General features: G+C 45.9%; 2 protein-coding genes and 1 long non-coding RNA gene across 4 annotated transcripts in view; 1 reads left to right on the top strand and 2 right to left on the bottom strand.

Annotated features, from left to right (window-relative positions):
* Positions 1–26,906, bottom strand: part of LOC140396971 (uncharacterized) — a 57,569-nt gene extending 30,663 nt beyond the window's left edge. Inside the window, exons 1-3 of one of the 2 annotated variants that reach the window (XR_011936655.1) lie at positions 26,781–26,889; positions 26,039–26,160; positions 21,278–21,578 (exon numbers count right to left, since the gene is read on the bottom strand). This is a non-coding gene — a long non-coding RNA (uncharacterized lncRNA). Of the gene's footprint in view, positions 1–21,277; positions 21,579–26,038; positions 26,161–26,780 lie in introns of both variants that reach the window. The other variant, XR_011936656.1, reaches the window with a different exon arrangement.
* On the top strand, positions 6–27,645 carry LOC140396970 (dickkopf-related protein 4-like). The gene is made up of 4 exons (XM_072485969.1): positions 6–295; positions 4,602–4,752; positions 12,982–13,149; positions 23,066–27,645. The coding sequence occupies exons 1-4, from the start codon at positions 173–175 to the stop codon at positions 23,317–23,319; spliced, it is 696 nt and encodes a 231-aa protein (XP_072342070.1). The 5' UTR covers positions 6–172; the 3' UTR covers positions 23,320–27,645.
* Positions 27,640–27,996, bottom strand: part of polb (polymerase (DNA directed), beta) — a 142,654-nt gene continuing 142,297 nt past the window's right edge. The window contains exon 14 of the mRNA XM_072485968.1: positions 27,640–27,989. Within this exon, the coding sequence (XP_072342069.1) occupies positions 27,895–27,989 (95 nt within the window). The 3' untranslated portion in view covers positions 27,640–27,894. The remainder of the gene's footprint in view (positions 27,990–27,996) is intronic.

Raw genomic sequence — 27,996 nt, 5'->3', positions numbered from 1 at the left:
AGGGCTATAAGGGCTATCCCGTTTCACCGAGAGAGAGAGAGACAGGAGGAGCTTGTGCTCAAGACATCAGTACTTGGAAAGGGACCGCTCTGCATTCCGCCTCGCCTCCCTGTGACCTGGTATTTCTACTCCTCGCTGGCTTTATTTTTCCCCTTGTAACCACTTGTGGGTCATGGGCTGTGCGGTGACCCTCCTCCTCCTCCTGTGCTGCCTCTTCGGAGCCCTCAGTGCCTTGGTGCTGGATTCAAACACCATCAGGAGCTCGGCTGAAATTGGACAGGCTCCCACCAAGCAGGTAGGTCCCAGGGTGCTGGAGGGAGGGAGGGTGGGCTGGGAATCCCCTCTGCAAATCCACAGGAAAAGGGGCACCCACTACTTGGGCTGGGAATCCCTGCACTCCACCTGTGTTCATGCTAACTGCAATGACTCCTGTCTCCAATCCTCACCTCAATGGAATGGCTATCCCAATTCTGTCCATCCCTAACTCCAAAGATAAATCCCACCTGTACCTTCCTTCTCCTAATTCTCCTCTCCACTGACAATGTGAAGCACCAGTCCTTGGCTGTCAGTGAAATGGAGCACAGGAATTAGCAGCACAAGTGGGCCATTCAGCCCCTCGAACCTGCTCCACCATTCAATCAAATCAGGGCTGATCTCAAATCCCCCTGTCCCCTTTAACTCGTTTTTGTGAAATCAGAAATGGTAGCCCCACCAATAATCAAGTTGCCTTGCAAAAGAACCCCCCCCCCCCCCCCCCCCCCGTCTAGGGAGTTTGCAAAAGAGAATTGTGGTTTGCTGCTAAAAATCTGGAGCTGGGTCTTCCTAAGAGGGCGGTGAGTGTGTCTCAATCAATCTTTATGCCAATTGTTGAACTGAGGACTGCTAGAGCTTTGTTGCCTCCCACCCCAAAGTTTTGGAAACACAGCCACATGGGTGTGAAGCAGATATGGTTGGAATGTTAGGTCACCAGTTTGTGGGTCATGGACCTAGGTACTCATGGCCAGTCGTGCTAAGGGGATATGGGGGTGGGGTGGGGTTTAAGCAGTGGATAGGACACTGGCTAAGTGGTTTGATGTGGGTGAGTCCCAGAGGAGCCAGCCAGCCTTGCAACCAGCCCCAGAGGACGGTGCAGCGAGTTCTGAGTGGGTGGGTTCAATGGCATGAGGGTTGTGGGTGCGTTGTGGAGGCAGAGGGTGCCTTCTGCACCCTGCTGGCGGAGTGTCACTGGGTTCCTGGCTCTGAAGTGAAGGTGTGTGGTTACTCTGGCTGTTGTTCTAACCAGCCAGGTGCACGGTACCAATAAACAGCCCCTAACCCCTGTTTTATTATAACCCTGTCAGTTCCTCCAATTCCCTTCTAAAACATGGAATCAGCTGCCTGCATCTTTCCAGGTAGAACAATCCCCAAAACTCCCCAAGTGAAAACCTTTCTCCCCATTCCCCTGAGATCTTTTCCCAATGATTTTAACTGACCAGAGGGAATCTTTATTCCCCCAATATCGACTCAATCCTCTTGAGAAACTCTATTCAGTCGCCCCCTTCGCCTGCTCTGTCCCAAGGAGAAGTCAGAACTTTCCCAACCTCTCCTCAGAACTGAAGTCCTTCCCATACCTGGGGGGGGGGGAATGTCCTGGGAAACCCCTACAAACGACCCCCCAGAATGAAAAACCTGCCACCCCAACCCTGTTTCCTCCCTGTCACTGGTCAGTTTTGCTCTCGCACTCCCATTAATTCCATGGGCTTGACCCATGTTAATAAGTCACCCGAGTGTCACTTTGCTAAATGCCTTCTGTAAGTCTACATATACAACATCTACTGCGTCACCTTGATCACCCTTAGCTTGCCACCGTTCAAAAATAATTCAATCAGGTTAGCCAGACAGGATTTGCCTTCAACGAATTTATGCTGGCTTCCTTTGATTGTGAATCACAAGAGCACCCGGACATGTAGAACATGGCAGTGATATTCACGATGAGGAAGAATGAGAGAGTTCCACAAAAACTTGGAATTGGTGTACATTTTTGAAGGGTGGCTTTGTTTGATTGTGAATCCCCCAACTGTTGAATTCTCCCAAACAGGTGTCCGCAACTGGGATGTCCCAACTGCAATCCACCGAATGATCACGCCTGAACCCATGTCCTGCCTCCCTTTCACCCCCCCCTCCCCCAACCTCCTGTAATATACACTGTTACAAGTTCCCCGCCATCTGATTCCATCGCCCATTCAGGAAATTACAGCAACATGGCCCCAAGCTTCTGAGAGTCTGGAGGAGCAAGAGAGGAGACGGGTTCTGTCCGAACGAGCTGAGCCTAACGTTGACCCCAATATTATGGGGATTGTCCATTTGGGCACCCAGGGTTGTGCTGGTTTAAATGAAGCAGACTCTGAACGTGAGACACACACAGACACCAGCATTAACAGTATTTTGCTCTCACCTCTAGGGGCAGCACGGTGGCACAGTGGTTGGCACTGTGGCTTCGCGGCTCCGGGATCCCAGGTTCGATTCCCGGCTTGGGTCACTGGTCTGTGCGGCGTCTGCGCGTTCTCGCTGTGTCTGCGTGGGTTTCCTCCGGGTGCTCCGGTTTCCTCGCACAAAGATGTGCAGGTTAGGTGGATTGACCATGCTAAATTGCCCTTAGATTAGATGGGGTTGCTGGGTTACGGGGATAGGGTGGAGATGTGGGCTTAAGTAGGGAGCTCTTTTCAAGACTCGATGGGCCGAATGGCCTCCTTCTGCACTGTAAATTCTATGACTGGGACACAGGGGGACAGGGAGAGCAGGAGCCAGAGAGTAACAGACGAAGGGGAGCAAATGAAAGATCAATGTGCTTCATCTCGCCTCCGTTCCTCCCCCAGAATGGGTCTCCCCCAGCAGCCAGCAACCTGCCTCTCAAAATGTTTGATGTGACTTTTTTGCTCCATCGCTCTCACACACACACACACACAGTGAGTTAAACTGTTGGAATATCACGATCGGTGTAAGTGCGGGAGGTTTGACTGAATGGGGCTGAATGGATGTGGTGACTGTGGCTGGGAGATGGGGTTATGTTAGATCATTGCTTTGCTGTCAATTCACCACTCTGAATCAGCACAAAGAGCACCACCTACTGGCTGCACAGATTTACACCTCTAATCTATTGCCTGGAGCCTTTTACTATCGTCTGGTCCTGAAACAAAAAGCACTGCTGAGGTGATTATCATCTAATGGACCCGGCGGCTGCCAGTCAAGGTCTCCGAGATCACCTTGCCTTAGAAAGCACCGTGACCTGATGTGCCCCAGCCAGAAGGTTGTGTAGACTGGCTAATGGCTGGTATTTTCCATCATTTGCTAGTTGAAGACTGATATCAAAAGTGTTGTGATTTCATGAATTTTATTTAACTCCCATATCTTTTGCTGATACCAAATCCGAAAAAAACTCCATCTTCGCCCGATTGAGTAGAAACTGTAAGAAGTCCAACTCCTTCCTCAGCATGCCTGGATTTGGTCTTTGGCAGGACTCTCATGTGGCCGACTGGTTTTCTTTTGGACTAGTGGTTTTAACTTCCATGGGGGCATGCCCTGGGACTGTCCCCATCAACACTCCCGGGGCAGGTACAGCACAGGGTTAGATCCAGAATAAAGCTCCCTCTACACTGTCCCCATCAAACACTCCCAGGACAGGTACAGCACGGGGTTAGATACAGAGTAAATCTCTCTCTACACTGTCCTCATCAAACACTCCCAGGACAGGTACAGCACGGGGTTAGATACAGAGTAAAGCTCCCTCTAATCTGTCCCCATCAAACACTCACAGGACAGGTACAGCACGAGGTTAGATACAGAGTAAAGCTCCCTCTACACTGTCCCCATCAAACACTCCCAGGACAGGTACAGCACGGGGTTAGATACAGAGTAAAACTCCCTCTACACTGTCTCCATCAAACACTCCCAGGACAGGTACAGCACGGGGTTAGATACAGAGTAAAGCTCCCTCTACACTGTCCCCATCAAACATTCCCAGGACAGGTACAGCACGGGTTAGATACAGAGTAAAGCTCCCACTACACTAACCCCATCAAACACTCCCAGTGCAGGTTATGTACAGAGTAAAACTCTCCTTACATTATTCCATCAAACACTAATTAAATCCATGGAACAGTACTAGAGTAAAGGTTGCTCAATCAGTTGTCAGTGACAACCTACAAACAGAAGTATGATCAAGTAGGTCAGATTGGGTTGTAACAATGGGGGAACCAGTCGCTGGTCCAGATTAACACAAGTGTATTGGGACCAGGTATGACCCCGTGTCTTTGTGGGTTCCCTCCGGGTGCTCCGATTTCCTCCTTCAAGTCCCGAAAGTCGTGCTGTTAGATAATTTGGACATTCTGAATTCTCCCTCTGTGTATCCACACAGGCGCCGGAATGTGGCGGCTGGGGGATTTCACAGTAACTTCATTGCAGTGTTAATGTAAGCCTACTTGTGATAATAAAGATGATTATTATTACTGTTCCATCGTTGACGTTACGCTGTGGATCCTCCACTTGCATTACTGCTCACACAAGCATTAACCACAAATGTTTTTGGAGGTTGACTAATTCCATGTTTCGGATTTATTCTTCAGGAGTCCCGATGCTTGGCAGATCCAGATTGTGGCCCTGGGCGCTTCTGCCTGACTTCCCGTCCTGAGCAACCCATCTGCTCTGTTTGCAGGGGGCTACGGAGGAGGTGCCAACGGGATGGGATGTGCTGCTCAGGAAGCCACTGTTTAAACGGTAAGCATGACATTTCGCCAAACTGCACTGTTGTGCTCTGTTGAAGTGAAGTAGGCTCACTTTGCATTCCAGCCTGAGGCACTCCAGACCAAACTGACTCCAGCTGTTTGCTATGTGCCACTCCTTCTGTGGTGAAGCTGGACGATTCCAAATAATGTTGGTGTCGAATAGTAACCTTTGGTCACTGCTGGGTAACAGGCTGGATTTTCTGATTGCCATTAATTTGAAGCTGTAGTAACCCATTCCCTTTTGGTGTCTGAACATCAGTGTCCCAGCACATTGGAAGATGGAAAATAGAAGCAGGAGGAGGCCTTTCAGCCCTTCGAGCCTGCTTCACCATTCAACACGATCTCGGCAGGTCCTCCACCTCGAGGCCACACTCTTGCCTGTTCACTGTTCGCTGAGGGCCACACACCCAACCAATGTTTTGCTCAAGATCCACTTTTGAAATGATGTCCTGGAGATTGAGGGAATGGACTCATTCCATCAAACTGATTGTCGACCAAATTCACCCACAGGCAGGGAAATGGTTCAAATAAAATCACTGACTCCATCTCCTGCCGAGCGCAGAATTGGTGGGTTACGCAACCACTGATGTATTGATGGAGACCTTTTGCCCTGTTTTTTTAGTGGAATTCTTTAAGACCGAGGAAAATATCAAGAAACGGCAGTTCAGTCAGCAACCACGAGCTGGCAGGAGAATGGAAGTTAATGGTAGATAGTGCAGCAGATCTGCCACTTACACAGTTGAAGGGGGAATGGACTTGGAATGTCTACTGAGCTACATCACAATGCCTCAGTACTGGAAAGCATTGGAAAGGGTGTAAAGGAGATTTACCAGGATGCTGCCTGGATTGGAGGGTAGGTCTTATGAGGAAAGGTTGAGGGAGCTAGGGCTTATCTCATTGGAGTGAAGGAGGATGAGAGGTGACTTAATTGAGGTGTATAAGATGATGAGAGGGATAGATAGAGTGGACGTTCAGCGACTTTGTCCTCGGGTGGATGTTACAAGGGGGCGTCACTAGAAGGTTCATGGTGGAAAATATAGGAGGGATGTCAGAGGTCGGTTCTTTACTCAGAGGGTGGTTGGGGCGTGGAACGCACTCCCAGCTATGGTAGTGGAGTCGGACACTTTAGGAACTTTCAAGCGGTTATTGGATAGGCATATGGAGTGCACTAGAATGATTGGGAGTACGTTGATTTGATCTTAGTTTCAGACTAGTTTGGCACAACATGGTGGGCCGAAGGGCCTGTACTGTGCTGTACAGTTCTATGTACTGGGGCGGGACAGTGGTCAGCACTGTTACTACATAGCGCCGGGGAACCTGGGTTCGATTCCCGGCTTGGGTCACTGTCTGAGCGGAGTCTGCACGTTCTCCCCGTGTCTCGGTTGCCTCGGTTTCTTCCCACAAGTCCCGGAATATGTGCTGTTAGGTGAATTGGACATTCTGAATTCTCCCTGTGTACCCGAACAGGCGCCGGAATGTGGCGACAAGGGGATTTTCACAGTAACTTCATTGCAGTGTTAATGTAAGCCGACTTGTGACAATAATAAAGATTATTATTATTACTGAACCAAGCTCTTAGGTATAACTGAGGACTGCCTCCTTGACAATGAAGCACACCCTCAATGAAAATCGGCCTTTCAAGTGGCCACTTTTGACGGGTAAATGCCTGAACGTCCTTGTTTCTTGGAGCATGGGTCAGCCGAGATAAACAGGTTAGCTGTGGGCCACTGAGGAGCTTATCTTCTGCTTCAGATTTCTGAGTATTATCAGCAAGTCATTCTTGTGCAATGGGATAAATGACTGGGGCATCAGCCACAAGTGGGCCCTTTGTGCGGAGGCAACGGGATCTATTAATTATCCAATAGAAAGGGGATTAATTAACCTACTTCTCAAAGGATTCGAAAGCAGTTGAATCAGGAAGTCTTGATTGAGAGAAGTATCTTTGAAGTAAGCAACTACAATCATTGATGTGAACAGACTATTTTCAAAGAATTCAGCAACAGTTCCACCATGAGGTCTTACTTGTTAAATGTACCTTTGATGTAGGCAAACTCAGGTGTACAGTGAATTTGACTTTCAAGAATTCTTCAGAGGGTTCAAAGGATAGAGACAGATGCCAAAATCAAAAGTCAACCTCTGTGTGCAGTCAGGCCAATGCTGTACGTGATTTAAGTTTGTTGTCTGTGCTCCAACATCAAGCATACTCAAAGTGAGTGTAGGCTGTCCTCACTTCAAGTGGTGGTTGCGATCGTGAAAATCACCGCATTAAGTGAAGCATGGTTTCTCATTGGAATCAATGTTAGGGCCAGAGTTCGGTTCGTGAGGGACAACCTTTTGCCCAGAAAAATCAATTAAAAAATTGAAAGAGTGTATACCATACAGTCTGGAATACTGTACAGTAACTGACTTTAAAATTGCTGCCTCTTGCTTGAAGAGATCTCTTTAAAACACCAAGTTTACAATAGGTTTCTCAAACACAGGTACTGTACAGAGCACCTGTACAGCAAGGAATTCTTCTAAAACAGAAGTCCACAGAGTTCCTCAACTAGTAAGTGATAAGCACTGTTGTTTCACAGCGGCAGGCTCCCAGGTTCGATTCCCCGCTGGGTCACTGTCAGTGCGGAGTCTGCATATTCCCCCCGTGTCTGCGTCGGTTTCCTCCGGGTGCTCCGGTTTCCTCCCACAAGTCCCAAAAGATGTGCTTCTAGGTAATTTGAACATTCTGAATTCTCCCTCTGTGTACCCGAGCAGGCGCCGGAGTGTGGTGACTCGGGGCTCTTCACAGTAACTTCATTGCAATGTTAATGTAAACCTACTTGTGACAATAAAGATTATTATTCTGGTACAAGGTACAGGTTTAAAACAGTTTAAAAATGATATTTAGTAAAGTGATGAGGGATCTGTTTTTGGAGGGGGAGGGGTGCAAGCTTGGAGGAGCAGGGGGTGAAGTATGGGCTCCAGCGTGAGAAAGGCTTCAGGTATACGCAGGTGTGAGATTTCGCAAGAAAGACCAAGTGGGAGGAAGAGTTGGGAGTGGTGTTGGAGGAAGGATTGTGGTGTAAAGTGCTGCAGAGGGTTAACGCCTCGCCCACATGCGTAAGGCTGGGGTTGATTCGATTAGAAGTGGTGTGCAGGGCGCACTTAACAAAGGCGAGGATGGGCCGGCTGTTTGAGGGATGGGGATAGCTGCAAGCGGTGTGGGAAGGGCCCAGCTAATCATATCCACACGTCCTGGTCCTGACTTTCCAATTGAAAAAACAAGGCAACCTGCAATTCCATCTCCGATCTTTGGCATTTCGGTCTCCGCTCTCCTTTTGTTTTTAATTCAGTCATGGCCAGCATATGTTGCCCATCCCAATTTGTCCCCGAGAAAGTAGCGCTGAGCCCTGCTTGAACCGCTGCAGTCCATGTGGTGTAGGTACAACAACAGTGCTGTTAGGGAGGGAGTTCCAGGTTGCTGACCTAGCGATAGCGAAGGAACAACAGTACTTTGGGACACCACCACCAAGACACACATCATGCTGACTTGGAAATATATCGGCCGCTCCTGCAGTATCGCTGTGTCAAAATCCTGGAACTCCCTCCCTAACAGCACTGTGGATGTACATACACCACGTGGACTGCAGTTGTTCATCACCACCTTCTCAAAGGCAATTAGGGACAGGCAATAAATGCTGGCCTAGCCAGCAACACCCTCATCCTGTTAATCAATAAATAAATCCAAAATACTTCTAAGTCAGGATGTTACAAGGCTTGAAGGGGAACCTAAAGGTGGTGGTGTTCCCCTACGTATTCTGCCCTTGTTCTTCTGAGTGGTCACAGGCCTGGAAGGTGTTGTCGAAGGAGGCTTGGTGAGTTGCTTCTTGAAGATGGTTAACCCAGTGGAGGCGGCGAATGTTTAAGCTGGTGGATAGGGTGCAAAATCGAGCAAGCCTTTTTGTCGAACCTCAGGAGTGTTGTTGGAGCTTAACGCAGCCAGGCAAGTGGAGAGTATTCCGTCACACTCCTGACTTGCGTTCTCTAGGTGGCTGACAGGCTTTGGGGAGTCAGGAGGTGATTTTACTCACAGCATTCCCAGCCTATAGTCTGCTCTTGTAGCCACAGTGCATACTTGATTGGTCCAGTTAAGTTTCGGAATTGAGAAGCAAGCATGTCCCTCAGCATGTGGTAAAGCATCTTTGTCTAATATGGTACTGGAAAGCACGTGACGTTTGAATAGACTGCAACAGATAAATCCAGATCCTGGGAAGATGCTGGCTTTGATTCCAAGTGAGGATAGAATGGCAATGTTACTACTGTCTCTGGTTCCTGACTGAGGGAATAGAGCAATCAGCTCTGTGCTATAACTGATTGGCTGGAGCACTGGAGTCCCCCTGCCTTCTGTTACACCAAGGAGTCCAAAGCTTTCAACGGGATTAGGAGGGATGGGACTCTCTGGCCTCTGGTACGTAGCTGAAATACAAACTACCTCGAGGTAGAGTGACGAGGGATAATAACGCTTTAAAAGGGTAAAACAAATACACAGCAAGGGTCTGATTTTAAAGCACATCAATCTTAACGTGCTAAATTCATGATGTGGAGATGCCGGCGTTAGACTTGGGTGGGCACGGTAAGAACAAAGAACAAAGAAAAGTACAGCACAGGAACAGGCCCTTCGACCCTCCAAGCCTGCGCCGACCATGCTGCCCGTCTAAACTAAAATCTTCTACACTTCCGGGGTCCGTAGCCCTCTATTCCCATTTTATTCATGTATTTGTCAAGATGCCCATTAAACGTCACTATCGTCCCTGCTTCCACCACCTCCTCCGGCAGCGAGTTCCAGGCACCCATTACCCTCTGTGTAAAAATACTTACCTCGTACATCTCCTCTAAACCTTGCCCCTCGCACCTTAAACCTAATCCCCCTAGTAATTGACCCCTCTACCCTTCTGACTATCCACTCTGCCTATGCCCCTCAAGAAGTCTTACAACACCAGGTTAAAGTCCAACAGGTTTGTTTGGAATCACTAGCTTTTGGAGCGCTGCTCCTTCCTCAGGTGAGTCCGAAAGCTAGTGATTCCAAACAGACCTGCGGATTTTAGCCTGGTGTCGTAAGACTTCTTGCCAAATTCAGACAGCGGTTTCCTTTCACCTTTCCAATCACAGGAATAATTGCTTGCTAGGGTGCACTTTGTTCGCACTGTACTTATATTTTGCCGGGTGTCAGAAATGAAAAACAGTCTCAAACACTCAGTGCAATTGGCAAATTAAATCAGCAATTGGGAGAGAACGTAAGGTTCTGCAGAGATATTATGCAAAATTTGACATTTCTAAAAATATAAAGTACACAGTGGGATGAAAATTAGACATTTAGAATCAAACATCTGCATGAACTCCCTGACATTGTTTCTTTTATAAATGCCTCAGTTCACCCTTATGGTGTCAATGCAAATTCTCCACATTGTATTTATACTTCCCTGTCAATGCAGGCCACCCCTAGTGGGTTGGGAGGTATAGGGGAGAGATAATTACAACACACTGGTTTACCTGCGAGTGCTACTTGTCCCACCCTGCTGGTTTACCATTAATGCATTTCTGGATTTCTCCACTGGCATAGTGTGCCTGGGATTATGTCAACCACTTTTAAATTTAGAAACCATTCTAGTTGAGGACACGCAGATGGTTTCGATCCCACCTATGATCCTACCCCATCTTTAAAAAGTTGTATTCCATAAATTTGCAGTTTTATTGTACCTTGTAACACAGAAAACCCATGGCGCTGCACGCTGTCCAACCGATCCACTCCCCAAATGCAGTACTATTGTATTCTGCAGTGTGTTCCTGATATCAGGCCTTTATTTGCACCAACAATTCGGCATTCCTCTTCATACGTACATGCATGGAAAGTTATGGAGTCCAAAAAACCGCAAGCAGATATCATGCAATTGGGAAGAGAAACTCCCACACATTTATCTGCCTCTCGGACAAGTGGACGTTCAAACTATCAAGTGGATTGTTTTACACTTGCTATATATTGCATATCCCACGGAAGGTGTTACATGCATGTCTGTGTCCCATCGTGACATCTACTTACAGAATGCTGGATTCGATTTAGTGACAGGCTCAATGCTTTGTGTAGAAAGCAAGTTCAGGCCAAAAATATCTGCTTTCAGGTGGCTGATCGCCTTGACTGAGCAACCAACATGTTATCAGAAGCACTTATCTCCATATTGGCAACAAAACAACAGTGAAAGCAGGAAAAGCCCTGTAGATCGTCACTAATCACTACTTCAAGGCACCTCTGCTTCTGTGACCAGCTTTTCACATGACTAGCTAATTTTCCTTTCATCCATACCTTGATTATATTGGAAGTCTTACATGTGGAACTTTATCACACGTCTTCTGAAAATCCAGCCAATATCCACCAACTTCATCCACTGATTTAGTTCTAAATTTGGTTTGCTGTCTCGAGTCCCACTGATAATAATAGCTTTATGATGTGTTAATATCTCTTACCGCCACCTTTTACAAACACCATCTTATCTGAAACAGTGGTATGAATCCTGTCTCACTCTAAGGCCCATACCTAAATTATCTAGGTCAACACCATCTTTGCCTCTTCCACTCCCATGATATCAAATGGGTAAGATTCTCATTCATCTCATAATATCCTTCCATAGCCTTTCCCTGTCTGCCCTAAAACTCCAACCGCCTCCAACCACACATATCACTGCATTCTTTGATTCTCTGACTCACCTTTTGAGTGTTGTCTCTTTTCTTTACCTCGCCATCGCAAGTAAAGCTTTCAATTGCCTAGCTCCATTTTGTTAAACCCCTCCACTTGGCTTTCCTCATTTTAAAGCAAGCTCAAAAACCCATCTTTTCAACCAGACATTCATCCCGTCTATCCTTCCGGGTTCTATTGCTATTTGTAAAACGCTTTGGTATTGCTTTTATGTTAAAGGCAGGACAAGCAGGAAGTTTGTGTTGTCAGCAGGAGGGAGAATCCTCCACCATTTCGATCAGCCATGATGCAACTGAATGCCAGAACAGACTAGAGGGGCTTTCCTTCTGTTTCCAATGAGTAGCAAATTGAGAGTAGAGTACATAGCAATGTATTTATCAGTGGAACAGCAGACATGCATTTAATTGTCACAACTGTCTCTTGGGGGCGGTTAGATAGACATAGCTTCATCAGGAGGAGGAAGAGAAGATCAAAAGGTTCATGTTAAATTTGGAAAAGCTTAAAGACAATTGGAGGAAGGGGGGTCGGAGGAGGTCAAGAGATTGAACCCTTGGAAAGCAGTGATTTATTTCCTTTTCCCTAATTTAGAGTAGCCAATTATTTATTTTTTTCCAATTAAGGGCCAATTTAGCTTGGCTAATCTACCTACCCTGCACATCTTTGGGTTGTGGGGGTGAAACCCACGCAGATACGGGAAGAATGTGCAAACTCCACACGGACAGTGATCCAGGGCCGGGATCGAACCCGGGTCCTCGGCGCCGCAGTACCAGTGCTAACCACTGCGCCACGTGCCGCCCCCGGAAAGCAGTGAAGTAGAGGTAGGATAGATGGGGAAGAGTGTGCAGGACGAGTTTTTAGGAGCAAGAGAGGAATGAGAATGGAAGGCTCCGGGGAAAGGATGAATGTATTGGCCATCTACTACATTAGCAGAGGGCAGCTGCTTTTTGACTGGGAGAATGGGTGTTGAAAAATAGATCAACAACAAGGGAAATGAGCACTGCAACATGAAAAGTTTGCCTTGATGATACAGGATATGGAGCAAATTATTGCGAGTGAACACTTGTAATACCTGAATGCAATTTTTGTGGCCAGTCTGGTTATTCATGCAACAGGAAATTGGCTGTCTCCTCTTGTGAAGTTGAGTCCTGCATAAAGTTGAGAATCTTTAACTCCGCTCACATTTCATCAGAAATCTGCTTGGGAATACACCTTTGAAAAGTATCTTCAATCTTAACCTCCTCCCCCCCCCCCCCCCCCCCCCGACTCGCCTGAGGCACTGTTTTTTACACAGCTGCATCCTGCGTAAGTCTACACCTCGCACTGTTAAGTGTCACACAATAAAGTTCGCTTCAAAAGCCTTCCCATCTTGTGAACACAACTCGTGGTGGAGTATTGAAATCGGTTGAGCAGATTGGTCCCCGGGGAAGGTGAGGGCTGGGAGGAGGGGAGGGGACGTTGGGCATTTTCTGACACATGCGTTTGTTCTCCTCGTTTTAGATGTGTGCACACGATCGGAAGGGCAGGCGGCGGAGACGCCATCCGAGGCTACACGGTCACGGAAAACAAAGGGGGGCAAGAGGCCCAAGAAACCCAACACTCAGAAAATTAAGGAAACCCGGCGGAAGAATCAAAAGGAAAAGCCCAACAAAGCACAAATAAGCAAAGGTAAATGGGAGTGCCCATCTCTAGCTGCCCACTTTTGATTTGTGCCACTTCTGCGTTACTGGGGGTTTTCAACACTAGACATGCCCCAAGGTTAAATAATCATATTACATTGGAGCTTTTGGATAGCAAAGATCTACACACATCCGTGGTCACTGGGGAGTGCTTTACCCCTGCTCAAGATAATAGAGATAAACTGCTTTGTCGTTTAACTAGTATTACAGGAGCCTGTGTTAAATGTACTTTTAGACACTGGTGGAATACTTGAGCACTCCCACCCACCCGAATGGCTTCTCTTTTGAAACCTGTAACAGCAAAAGGTAATGCCGCTGGAAAGCACCATCCACATCCAGAGGTGCTATCAAGACCAAAATGCTTACAGCCAGTTAAGCATTGTTGCAATGCAGATACAAAGTGGCACAGAAATGGTGGGCAGAAAATCCTGTTCAGTAATATTGGATATAGCAATGTAAGGTAAATGTTGCTGAGTGAACTGCCCCACTCTTCTTTAGTGTGACAGGATCTTGCGTATCTATCCATGAGGGCAGACTGGTCCTCGGTTTAATTCCTCTTCCAAAAGACAGCCTCCAGCAATGCAGCATGCCCTTAGTCTATCAAAGTAAATCATTCAGATCGATCGTAAACCCACAACCTTCTGACACAGAGGCACAGGTGCTACCGCTATGCTGAGGCTGACAGCTGAATTTGAACTCCGCACTTACATGAAATGCTCTCCCTATGGTAGTCTATAATTACAGCATTTAATGGCAAAGGCCTTTTAATTACTTACCATCTGGCTTGAATGAGGTCCAACCAATTTTGTTTATCACCGTGGAGATCCAATATTCATTATCTCCTTCATTACTAAAGACAGAATTTGGTTTCAATCCTGTGGCAATTTTTGGTGCCAAGAAAACGTAATTGATTAATTGTGTTTTACGTGACAGGGTTTAATAGTTCTGGCCAGGCAGACCCAAGTACGATGACGTTTTAGTCAGCATTGCTACCCGCAGTGGAAAACATTGCAACGTGTATGCGGAGCTCCGAAAAGATACTTGAAACTGGATAAAACTGTATTGTTCACAAGGGAGTGGGCATCTCAAAACATGTTGGGAAGAGTCGGCCAGTACTGTAGGCACAAGGCAGATGTTGAGAGCCAGGAAAGGCTGTGTGAGGGAATGGAAAGGTAGATGCTGAAGGGCAGGGAATGGGAAAGTGGGGGTTGGGGAGGGTAAGGAGATTTCCTATATTCTTGCCGATATTTCCTATAGTCTCTGAAAGAGGCCCATTCCCCCCCACCACCCCACCTAACCTTCGGTCAGTCAAGGACAATTTGGAATGACCAATCCACCGAACCTGCGCATCATAGGATATTGTTGGCATTTGAAATGTGGTGCGTTCTGGTTTATGATTTCACCTGCGGTCAAGTGCCAGAAAAGCATCAACAAAACAACCTGTCAACAAGGGGCTTCCTCCTTTGAGGCGAGGCGGTTAACGATGGTTAAGTTCTTGCTGGATAAGTTGATTATGGGGCAGCCCATCTTTTTAGAGCAAGTCAACATCCATGTCTGGGATGGGCATCTGTGACACAGGCTGCAGTTGAGCAAGGTGAAATGAAACTCTGAGAAGCATTTTTGATAAACGCGGAGCGTTGGAGACTAAGGTCACGATTGAATGGTCTCGTCGCGCCCAACTCAGTGACGCGACGAGGCTGTTGAATCTCACGAGACGCCTCGCAAGATCTGACGCAATCTCGTCCTCACGGGCTCAGCTTGTCAGTGCAGAAAGTAAGTGCGGCCTTGGAGAGGCGTTCCCCACAGAAGCCCCTCCCCAAAAAACAAAGTCTCGTTTGATAGCGGGGTCATTCTCGGCGCTGCGGGCTCTGAGAAACACCCCGCTACTGGCGCCCCAAACAGGACTGTTTTTTCCCCCATTAAAACACCCCAATTCAGATTTAGATTTGTCATGTGTACCGAGGTAGAGTGCAAAGTTTTGTTCTGCATATAGACCAGACAGATCGCTCCATACATGAAAAGATAGAACATACGATAAATACACAACGTAAATACATAGACATCGGATGAAGCATATGGAATATAGTGCTACAACTGTCGAGAAGATGTGTAGAAAGATTAGTTCATTCCATAAGAGGGCCATTCAGGAGTCTGGTAACAGCGGGGAAGAAGCTGTTTTTCAATCTTGAAATTCTTGAATCTTTTTGAAAACCTTTCCCATTCATATTTGTTTTGCAAAGTTGCTGACACGATGAGCTGAACAAAAGTGTTTGTTTCCAAAGATAATGCAAAGAGAAATAAAAGTTTCGAAAGACAATGCAACCAGAAAAATCCAGAACAAAGTGACTAGCTGTGGAGGGCGGTTAAAATTAAAATCTGCCTCGTGGGGATGTCAGCAGTGGGCACAAGTGTATTGTCCGTGACGCAGTTGAAGAGCCTTACTCTCTGGGCTTACATATGAAGAGTGGATGAGAAATGGAGGACTGTTGGGACAGGGGAAAATCAGCTATTATCGGCATCAGCAGGCGGGGAGGGTAGGAAACTTCAAAACAAACCAAGTTTGAAAACTAGAAATTAGCTTTCCAATTGCCCGGGATAAATGGAGCAGCGTAGCTAGTCTCTTATCCCTATTCACCTCGGCAATAAATTTAATGCAGAGGCAAAGCACTGCTCCAGCATTTTGCGGTGAGCATACAGCCCAAGCCACAACTTTTACCACTGCATCTTGTGAAGGAATTCCACCAGTTTATAATTTCTTAAATATGTGAGGTGAATCTTCTGAGTGTCTCACCGCATGTTAAATGGAATCAAGCATGTTATTAATGTAACCTTCACTGCACTGGAGAGACCTCCACGAGGTAATCGGGCTAAACATTGTGTGAACAAGCCAGCAGAGCTCAGTGGCAGGACCTCCATGTACACTTACGGAGAGGCACTGACCTGGTGCATTTTCTTTCCAATTCCAACTCTCGTCATAATATTGAAGTTGGCTTTTACATCAAAGATCAGTGCGAGGTGCCGACTACCCTCTCACGGATTTGCGTTATTGTTTTATTCCCTTCTCCAAGTTGGAAGAGAATAAATTAGGTGGTGCAATGGCCGTCAACCGAACAGAGAGCGCAGGTTTCTGCTTCGCTCTTGACTACACACCCAGAATCATAGAATTAACAGCGCAGAAGGAGGCCACTCGGTCCATCTAGTCTGCACCGGCCCTTGGAAAGAGCACCCTACCCAAGCCCACACCTCCACCCCATCCCCATAACCCCACCTAACCTTTTTAGACACTAAAGGCAATTTAGGACATCTTTGGACTGTGGGAGGAAACCAGAGCACCCGGAGGGAACCCACGCAGACACGGGGGAGAATGTGCAGACTCCGCACATACAGTGACCCAAGCCGGGAATTGAACTTGGGACCCGGGAGCTGTGAAGCAACAGTGCTAACCACTATGCTACCGTGCTACCCTAGAAGTTCTGTCAAAAGTAAAGCATTTTTGCCCATTAGCCATTGATATTTTTAAACTGTTCGGCGTAGTACAGATGAGATAAACGTTGTTTTCTGTTGATTGAAGTACAGAGGTCCCGGGAGGGAACGTGAAATTCAGTCAATGCGCACCGGAGTTTTGACCCTTTTTGGTTAATGTGAGCTCCTTAAACGGCCTAAACTTTTTTATTTTGAAGCTTCTTAACCACAAGGATTCTATAAGCATTGTTAGTCTTTGATAGCGTCAAATGGCTGCTGATCCATGTAATTAAAAGCACTTCAGTTTGTTCTTAACCTTTGTTCCAACATGCTTTCAAAGGATCTCAAAATATATTAAAGAAGCGAGCCAGCCTGGGGTGATGAGGCTGATTGACAGCAATGTCTGAGGTCTGTGAGCGGGGACAAAGTCAATGACTGCCTCACATCTCTGTGGTCAGTAGCCTGTGACTTAGGGTTTAACTGGTTGCTTGGACCAGTTGTCAGTGAACAAACGGTCCAGGTGATTCAAGAAGTCCAATGAACAGTGGAGGAAGGCATGCCACGATCAACATCAGGCGGACCTAAAAGTGAGGTGTCAACCTGGTGACTACTTGCATGCCAAACAGCATAAGCAGCAAGTAATCGACAGGGCAATGCAGTCGCACAACCAACGGATCAGATTGAAGCTCCGCAGTCCTGCCACATCCAGAGGTGAATGGTGGTGGACAGTTAAACAATCCACGAGATGAGGAGGCTCCACTAATATCCTCATCCTCAATGATGGAGGAGCCCAGCGCGTCAATGGAAAAGAGAAGGCTGAAGCATTTGCAACAATCTTCAGCCAGAAGTGCCGAGTGTGTGATCCATTTCAACCTCCTCCGGAGGTCCCAAGTGTCACATATGTCAGTCTTTAGCCAATTCGATTCACTCCACGTGATATCAAGAAACAGCTGAAGACACTGGATTCTGCTATGGCTATGGGCCCTGACAATATTCCAGCAATAGTACTGAAGACTTGTGCTCCAGAACGTGCTGCACCCCGAGCCAAGCTGTTCCAGTACATCTACAACACTGACATCAACATGGCAAAGTGGAAAATTGCCCAGGTGTGCCCTGTACACAAGAAACAGGACAAGTCCAACCTGGCCAATAATCACCTCATCGGTCTACCCTCAATCTTCAGTGAAGTGGTGGAAGGGGTAATCAACAGCACTGTGAAGTGGCATTTACTCAGCAATAACATGCTCATGGATGTTCAGTTTGGGTTCCACCAGGGTCACTCGGCTCCTGACCTTATCACAGCCTTGATTCAAACATGGACAAAAGAGCTGAATGCCAGAGGTTAGGTGAGAGTGACTGCGCTTGACATCAAGGAGCCCTAGCAAAACGGGAGTCAATAGGAATCTGGGAGAAAATTCTCCACTGGTTGGAGTCATACCTGGCACAAAGGAAGATGGTTGTGGTTGTTTGAGGTTAATCATCTCAGCTCCAGGACATCACTGCAGGAGTTCCTCAGGGCAGTGTCCTCGGCACAACCATCTTCAGCTGCTTCATCAATGACCTTCCTTCCATCATAAGGTTAGAAGTAGGATGTTTGCGGATGTCTGCACAATGTTCAGCACCATTCGCAACTCCTCAGATAATGAAGCAGTCCCTGTCCAAATGCAGCAAGACCTGGACAATATCCAGGCTTGGGCTGACAAGTGGCAAATAACATTCACACCACACAAGTGCCAGGCAATGACCATCTCCAACAAGAGAGGATCTAACCGTCGCCCCTTGACATTCAATGGCATTACCATCGCTGAATCCCCCACATCCTGGGGGTTACCATTGACCAGAAACTGAACTGGACCCAGCCACATAAATACTTGGCTACAGGAGCAGGTCAAAGGTTAGGAATCATGTGGCGAGTAACTTGCTTCCTGACTCCCCAAAGCCTGTCCACCATCTACAAGGCACAAGTCAGGAGTGTATAATAATAATAATCGCTTATTGTCACAAGTAGGCTTCAATGAAGTTACTGTGAAACGTCCCTAGTCGCCACATTCCGCCGCCTGTTCGGGGAAATTGAATACTCTCCACTTGTCTGGATGAGTGCAGCCCCAACAACACTCAAGAAGCTCAACACCATCCAGGACAGAGCAGGCCCACTTGATCGAAACCCGTACCACAAACGTTCACTCCCTCCACCACCGACGCACAGTGGCAGCCGAGTGTACCGTCTACAAGATGCACCGCAGCAACTCGCCAAGGCTCCTTCGGCAGCACCTTCCAAACCCAGGACCTCTACCATCTAGAAGGACAAGGGCAGCAGATACCTGGGAACCCCACCAGCTGGAGGTTCCCCTCCGAGTCACTCGCCATCCCGACTTGGAAATATATCGGCCGTTCCTTCACTGTCCCTGGGTCAAAATACTGGAACTCCCTCCCTAACAGCACAGTGGGTGTACCTACACCACACGGACTGCAGCGGCTCAAGAAGGCCGTTCACCACCACCTTCGCAAGGGCAACTAGGGATGGGCAACCATGTTGGTCTAGCCAGCGATGCCCACATCCCATAAATTCATTTTTAAAAAATTGGCAACCATATACAGGGAGCTGGTTATATTGAAATTCAGAACCTTCAGAAATCAAAAACGGTCGTAAAATTTGCAAACTACCATGACTACACAATGTTGAATTGAGCACTTTCCTTTTAGCTATTCCCTGCTAAATAAATTGCTGCCTGGTTTGTGGTCAAAGACTCAAATCTGATGGACCGTATACTTAATCCACCCGCTGGTGGAGAGGACAATCAGGTGATACTTCTGTACAGTGTCAAAATCAGTTCCCAGCACTCATTGTTGGTTATCTATCTATACTGGATGGGTGAAAGCATGCTACAGGTATACAAGCAGTACCAAACCTGATCAACACTGTCTACGTTGAACCAGAAATGGGAATGTTTGTATTTGGCTGCATCAGGCTTCTGAAAAGAGAGCTTTCCTGTTGGCTCCACCATGGCCAATTGTCTTCCTTTGTCTCCCAAACACTGGCAAAAACTGTCGGGGTAGGGAGATTCCTAATCTCCTGTCATACGCCATTCTGCTGGGGGCTTCCTCTCATCTTCGACAGAAGAGCCTGTGGAAACTCTACTCCGCTGTCTTCTGTGGAGGCACTGTTGCATGTACTAGCCTCCCCGAACAGGCGCCGGAATGTGGCGACTAGGGGCTTTTCACAGTAACTTCATTGAAGCCTACTTGTGACAATAAGCGATTTTCATTTTCATTTTCATGATCAACAATTGGCATCTGGTATTCATCCATATGCCCATTTGTTACATCTGAATGTCAGCAGGACCTTCCAATAGCTGAGTCGGATCCTATTCTCACTCCATGCTAAATTCTGGATCGTGATCGTTGTTGAGAACCTTCATTTTTTCGCTCCCTAGTGCGCAAGCATTCAGGCTAATTGTAGCCCCAAGTGGACATTAACTCAACACAGATAGATTCTGTGATTTGTTGAGAGCTCTGAATGGTTTAGACCCAAATTGTTCATTTCTATAAGGCGAACAAAAGTTTGTTAATTTCCTCAATTAGAGAGGTTGGCAAAACATTTCTTTCATGTATAGTCCCAGTTAGATCATTGCTCTGTGACAATGTTCATGGGGCTTGAATCTAGCGTGGGTTGACTGAATAATTAAAAGATCATTACTCCTGTGGTTAGCACTTGGCAGTGTATTTATTTCTTGGCTGCAACAGACTATAAGAGCAGGGAGGTTTTGCTGGAATTGTATACAGCACTAGTTAGACCACAGCTCGAGGAAAGATTGGTTAGACTGTGGTTCTTATCTTTGGAACAGAAGGGGCTGATGGAGAATGAATTGAGGTATACAATGAAGGCCGTGGATAGAGTGAATAAGGAAATTGTATTTCACTTAGCAGAGAGGTCAATATCCAGGGGGCATAGACAATAATAATCTTTTATTGTCACAAGTATGAAGTTACTGTGAAAAGCCCCTAGTCGCCACATTCCGGCGCCTGTTCAGGTAAGCTGGTGCGGGAATTGAACCTGCGCTGCTGGCCTTGTTCTGCATTACAAACAGCTGTCTAGCCCACTGAGCTAAACCAGCCCATAATTGAAGGAGAGAGGCGATGAAGAAACATATCTTTAACCTAGAGGGTGATGATATGCAAGACTCTTTAATATGTAACACTGATTTGTAAGTCAAGCATGCAATTCTGCTAAAATAGAATTAACCTCAGGTTACTGGATCCTCGTAGATACTCTCATATCTACTCCTCAATCTACCGACATGTCAATTTTGCATCTATGATCATAGTTCTTTAAAAAATAAATTTAAAGTGCCCAATTCATTTTTTCCCAATAAATGAGCAATTTAACATGGCCAATCCACCTACCCTGCACATCTTTGGGTTGTGGGGGGGTGAGACCCACGCAGACATGGGGAGAATGTGCAAACTCCACACGGACAGTGACCCGGGAACAGGATCGAACCCGGGTCCTCGGAGCCATGAGGCAGCAGTGCTAACCACTGCGCCACCCATTCCGCCCTTCCTCTGGTCACAGTTAGGGTCAAACAAATTGCTGTTGCTTGAGAAGTTCAAAAAATACAAAAATCACCACAGAGATACGAGTACAATATTCTTACCTTTTCAACTTGCAATGAATATTTAATCGTGGAGTCTTCATTTCCACTGTAGGGTCATTCTCAGGCTATTTACCTGCTGCAGCAGATGTTGCAAGCATGTCTCATAGACCAGTTTTAGAATGACCTAACCAAGAAAATAATTCCTCTGATGTTGCTAACGTGTTTGTGAAGATGTCCTCCCCTGGATACTGCCAGCACCTTCCTGAAGTATTTATTTCCAATCTCGCTGGAATAAACAGCGGGGCAGGCTGACAATGCCATTTCTCGGTGTTAACATGGCGAAACATATGGAGTGAAATTTCTATGAAAGTGAAAATAATTGTAAACCATTTAAATGAATGAAGGTTTGCTGATGAGCTACATTAACAAACTAAAATGAGTCAGTCTCATTTCCGAGTGCTTTGCATTTAAACCATGACACACATACACGCTCAAGTTTGACAAAGATTTATATGCAAGGCAGAACCCATAGAATCTCTGCAGTGCAGAAGGAGGCCATTCAGCCCATTGAGTCTGCACAGACCCTCCAAAAGAGGCCCAAGCCCATTTCCGTAACCCCACCTAACCTACACATCTTTGGATACTAAGGGACAATTTAACATGGCCAATCCAGCGAACCTGCCCATCTTTGGATACTAAGGGACAATTTAGCACGGCCTATCCACCTAATCTACACATCTTTGGATACTAAGGGACAATTTAACATGGCCAATTCCGCTAACCTGCCCATCTTTTGATACTAAGGGGCAATTTAGCACGGCCTATCCACCTAATCTACACACCTTTGGATACTAAGGGACAATTTAGCACGGCCAATCCACCTAATCTACACATCTTTGGAGTGCCAAGCTTTTTTATTAAAACAGAGCTACATAAATGCGAGTTCTTTCCTAATATTGGAAATTCATGCTCTAAAGCTGTAGAAAAATACATGTCCTTGCGAGATGAAATGAAAGTGAAATTCATTTGGATAAGTTAAAAGGGACCGTGAACTATTGAGTGTCATTTGGGAGGATTTGAAGATATTCTGCCTTGTTCATGGTGCAATGTAAAATAACAAAATGAACTTCAGCGAGATAGATGACTTGGGTGGCTTGATGTATGCTCAGAGAAAAAGTGCGGTGAGATCCTTTGTCGTCAGAGGGAGTATTGGACAGCACAGTAGCACAGTGGTTGGCACTGTTGCTTCACAGTGCCAGGGTCCCAGGTTCGATTCCCGGCTTGGGTCACTGTCTGTGCGGAGTCTGCACGTTCTCCCCCGTGTCTGCGTGGGTTTCCTCCGGGTGCTCCGGTTTCCTCCCGCAAGTCTCGAAAGACGTGCTTGTTAGGTGAATTGGATATTCTGAATTCTCCCCGTGTACCCGAACAGGCGCCGGAGTGTGGCGACTAGGGGCTTTTCAGTCACTTCATTGCGGTGTTTAATATAAGCCTACTTGTGCCAATAAAGATTATTACGGTAAAGGTTCAGGAGCTGACACTGGAAACATAAAGCTTGATAAATGAGTTAACAGTGAACTGCTCTATTTCACTTAGTGTGTACTTTGTGTACAGGAATTGACATGAACTAAACCATAATATCATTTCCAAATGGAATTATTCCTTTTTTCTGTTGGTGTACTGTACACAGATAGCTGGCATTGATTGATGCATGAACTACACACTGTCTGGGGCAGGTGGAAGGGGAGATTCTTTCCCATGACCTGCTCAGCAAGTACTGTAACAGGTGACAAAGAAATGTAGTCTATTTATTCCATATATTGATAAGAAATACTCTCTTATATGTTGCAGCGTTGGAAGGAGAGACATGCCTGCGAACATCAGACTGTTCTGCTGGATTCTGCTGCGCTCGCCACTTCTGGTCGAAGATTTGCCGGCCTGTGCTGAAAGAGGGGCAGGTTTGCTCGAAACGGGGTCGCAAGGAAGGCCCACAGGGGCCAGAGATCTTCCAGCGATGCGACTGTGGCCTGGGATTAGCCTGCCGTAACCAAAACCAAGGCAGGTCGCAAAGCAACTCCAGGCTACGGGTCTGCCAACGTATTTAGGGAGAGAGACCCCAGTCCGAACTCTCGGTTTGATTACATCACAAATTACTAGGATCAGCTTTTGCACCAGTTAAAGTAAATTCAATTTTTTTTTAAAAAAGCAGCACCCCATGCATCAAAATGGACACAAAAGGTATTAAAATGAGCTCTGTAAAGTGTAGCATGGTGGAAGAAATGTTATCTGATTGTGTCAAATTTTATCAATAGATGAAAGTATTTGATGTACAATGATGATGTCCCAGTCTCAAGAACAAGTTAACAGAAAACACAAGGTTTAGGGCAGGACCAACCAATGCAGTATTTCAGTAAAGTAAGTGACAGTTTCACACGGTGGTCATTTGAATCCAGAAAAACGACCGGCAGTACCATTCAACATTGCGCCCTTCCAAACATGAGCTGTGTCTGTCGAAAGCAATCTGAATCACAAACAGCGGAGTCTGCACCTTCTCCCAGTGTGTACATGGGTATCCTCGGTTTCCTCCCACAAGTCCCGAAAGACGTGCTGTCGAGAATTGGACATTCTGAATTCTCCCTCGGTGTACCCGAACAGGTGCTGGAATGTGGCGACGAGGGGATTTTCACAGTAACTTCATTGCGGTGTTAATGTAAGCCGACTTGTGACACTAATAGAGATTATTATTAAGGTGAAAGCCTCAATGGGCACCTAGCTTGGGAGGGTGGGAGCAGGAAACTGCTTTTAATTCCTAAAAGTAACAGCACAAAATGTTGGAAATATTCAGCAGGTCAGTTAACATGTGAACTGAGAAACGCCAAATTCATGTTTCAGGTGGGACTCTGACAGAATTGGTGCAGGGTCGACAAATGAAGCATTGTCTCTTTCATATGATTGTTGGCCTGCATTTCGCAACTGAGCGCTCTTTAGTTTCCCTCTACTGTGAAGCCGTAATGTTTTTCAACCTGACAGGATGCATAGCCAGATCTCAGTAACGAAAAGAACCAGCAGTGCAAATTCCCCTGTGAGGAAAGAATTAAATTTAATTTAGGATTATTTTGGAAAATGTTCCACAATTACGAAAGCTGTGAGATTGTGAAGCGCACCCAGATCTGGATGATTTTTTACTATACTTTTTTGGACTCATATATGTCAAGTGTTTAAGACTACCATCCTTTAAATGTTTAGCATCCACTTTGATCTGGATCAAGGTAAAATATGCCACAAAACTTTAAATTGTGTAAATTGTCTTGTTAATTTGCATTAACAATGTCGGACTGACATCACAGCAAAAACAATTCGGACTTCAAGTCCAAGTACTTCTTCACTTTACATCCTCCTCAGTTGTACCATGTATATTGTCCGCCAGGCAGCCGGTGGAATCAGATGCAGTAGAGCTGCTTGAGACGTTTTGCCCGCCGACGTCCTCTCTCTCCATGATCTGCCCTTGCCAATCAATCCTTCCCCACCCAAGTGGCAAATGGAGATGTATTTCTGCCTCCAGCTCCATTACACAAGGTGCTGATTTACAATAACCCACTATTCAAAATATGATTAAGGCAAAACTCACGGATAAATGCAGCTTTCAATATGACTATTAGTTACTGAGACCTGGGTATGCATAGACTCCCTGTAGGAAAGCATAAGTGTTTGTACGGCATTACGAAGACTCCATGTTTAGTGCAATTGATGTGCCCTGTATGGTGAAATGCTACTTAAAAACTAAAAATCAAAAAGAATTTGCGGTATTTTGTAAGAATACTTGAGCGGCACCAACATTATTATCCATGATCCTGTTAATTGTACAATGATGCATATTATTAGATGTTACACATGTTTGAAAATGGTTGTAACACACGTTTCATGATAAAATGTACATTACACAGGTAAAGGACCTTAAATGTAGATGTAATAGATGCAGTAAAGCTATTCAGTACCACCAGGCCAAATTGGTGCTCCATCTGCTAATGTCCTTTAGGGGAGGAAATCTGCCATCCTTCCCTGGTCTGGCCTATTTATGACTCCAGACATAGAGCAACGTGGTTGACTCTGTACTGCCCTCTGAAATGGTCTGGCAAGTCACTCAGTTCAAGGGCATTGAGGTGTGGGCTGCAAATGTTGGCCTTGCCAGTGACGCTCAGTTGCCACGAAAGAATACATTTTTAAAGGCATCTTCCACCAAAGCAAATGGAGCTCAGTGGTAGTCCCGGATTCTGAGTGAATCAGCAGGTAATGCTCGGTTCTGGTCAGGGATTGAAAAGAGCAAACATCTCAACAAATTGCAGAATATCTTGTCCCATTTCTAATCTATCTCCTGCCACGTTGGGCAGGATCTATCCATAGTCTTACATCAGGTCAGTGCCAATGTTGTATGGCATGTAACCAAGAATTCTGCACTTCAAAGGGCAGCACGGTAGCATTGTGGATAGCACAATTGCTTCACAGCTCCAGGGTCCCAGGTTTGATTCCAGCTTGGGTCACTGTCTGTGCGGAGTCTGCACATCCTCCCCGTGTGTGCGTGGGTTTCCTCCGGGTGCTCCGGTTTCCTCCCACAGTCCAAAGATGTGCAGGTTAGGTGGATTGGCCATGATAAATTGCCCTTAGTGTTGGGTGGGGTTACTGGGTTATGGGGATAGGGTGGAGGTGTTGACCTTGGGTAGGGTGCTCTTTCCAAGAGCCGGTGCAGACTTGATGGGCCGAATGGCCTCCTTCTGCACTGTAAATTCTATGATAATCTATGAAACCCGTACAGATACAGTTTAATACCGATTCCAAGGAAGTCTTGCAGCAATCTCCTGTAGTGAAGGACAGTCTTTTCCTCCCCTAATAGATGATCTTCACAATATGTTCTGGTGTTTGAGAAAGGCTGGATTCATATGCACAAGCTTCTGTGTATATTATAAATGAGCTAAAATGAGTGCACGCTTTAAAGATACTAGTAAATTATTGGATTACTAGCTAGCCAGTTTAGCAAACCTTACAGAAGTGTTCACAAACAACTCCTTAAACTAGAACAACGATCAGTTAATTAACAACCTCGAAGATTACTGGGGTTTCTCACCCAAACGCCAAAATTGCCAATTATTCTCCTCCGATTTAATGAAATTTGAGGCCCCTCTCCTGTCACAAAGCTTATTTTGCCCTTTACCATCGCTATGCTTAGTTTTGGTGGATTATCAAAATTGGCAGTTAGTTGAGAGAATTGGCAGCTCCAGCTCCAAAATGGAGTTCACCTTCAAGTCCCAGTGACATGTTGCTCCAATGCAATAAGTATCGCGTTTGAAAGTCTTTTGCGAGTTATTAAAATAAATTTAGAGTACTCAATTATTTTTTTTCCAATTAAGGGGCAATTTATTTATTTATTTATTTTTAACAATAAATTTAGAGCACCCAATTCATTTTTTGCCAATTAAGAGGCAATTCAGCGTGGCCAATCTACCTACCCTGCACATCTTTGTGGGTTGTGGGGGTGAGACCCAATTTTTATTCTAATAAGAGAATAACGTACCTTTATAACCTTTCTTTACTCAATCGTCCGCTCCATGCATTGGAATACGCAGACTATGTGCAGATCAAAACTTCCTGCGTATTCTGAAAACGAGCCTGCAATTCTGCGCCACCAATGCAATGCATCCGATTTCTTGCCCAACTTTTAACTCGCCAATATAATGGCCGCTATATTTTAAGAAACATGACAAGTTAACTAATGATCCTAGACACAGCTCATTGCAGTTGAAAAGATGCCACACTACTTTACAAATGAGATGAGGGTTTGCCATTTTGTCGGCAGCCCCACGCCGTCGGGAAACCCCCGGGCTGTCGACAAAATGGACACCAGACGGCAGAGAACGGTGTTTGCACCAACTGTATGGAAGTTGTGTCCCATGTACTGTTGCAGGCAACTTGCAGCATTCATAACTTGTGCCTCATATCAGGGAGAAACCAGGTGAGAATGTAGTGTTTCCCTCTCTCTGTTCACTGCATGCCATATGTACAGGAGCTAAGAATATCATTCACAGCCACTGAATAGTAAATGCTTGTGAAGCTTTTAGTGGTGTATATATAAAGCTGGCAAAATATGAGCTACTAAGATTTGTGGCGTCTCCTGTTGGCTTTGCAATGAGTTCCAAAACGCATAATTCATATACTGTATTTACACATTTGTTAAATAAGCCAAAAATTGTTTGGAAATGATTAGTTTAACCGTGGAAAAGTCTAATTGTTGTAGTTTGTGTTGTTGAGGGTCAGCTGACCTTTTCATCCACGTCCCTTTGGTCTTGCTAGTTTTACAAACAGTATTGATGAATCGTGTGTAATATTTTGTATTTAATATTCTATTTTTTATTCATTATTAAATGTAACATCAATCAGTCTTCAAAGTGGTTTATTGATATTACTCCACAGACCTTTATAGAAAAGCTGATTTTCTCGACAATTCTAATTTCATGTATAATATACTAGCCGTCTATGCAGATACAAAGTTCGCAAGCAAGCAATTGAGAAACCCTTATGAATGTTTCAACTAGCGCTACGCTTATCAGGACTCATCGCATTGTCACTCCCATGGAATTTCAGAATAGGTCTTGGGTTAAGAGGTTCTGGGGGGAGGCCTCAGGTCACACTCACTCACTTCGCTCTCGTGGCTCTCGATAATGCCAGCCGATGTATTCGAAGATGTCCTTTTCACTTTCCACAGGCAGTGGTTCACCCGGCACTCCTGCAGT

The sequence above is a fragment of the Scyliorhinus torazame genome, chromosome 20, assembly GCF_047496885.1.
Source record: "Scyliorhinus torazame isolate Kashiwa2021f chromosome 20, sScyTor2.1, whole genome shotgun sequence".
NCBI lineage: Eukaryota > Metazoa > Chordata > Chondrichthyes > Carcharhiniformes > Scyliorhinidae > Scyliorhinus > Scyliorhinus torazame.
This window is presented reverse-complemented; position numbering and strand designations above follow the sequence as displayed.

Coding starts and splice junctions, on each gene's coding strand:
- LOC140396970 (XM_072485969.1), top strand. CDS start 173: ATGGGCTGTGCGGTGACCCTCCTCCTCCTCCTGTGCTGCCTCTTCGGA. Junction 4,753..12,981: donor AGGAAGCCACTGTTTAAACG/GTAAGCATGACA, acceptor TCCTCGTTTTAG/ATGTGTGCACACGATCGGAA. Junction 13,150..23,065: donor CAAAGCACAAATAAGCAAAG/GTAAATGGGAGT, acceptor TATATGTTGCAG/CGTTGGAAGGAGAGACATGC.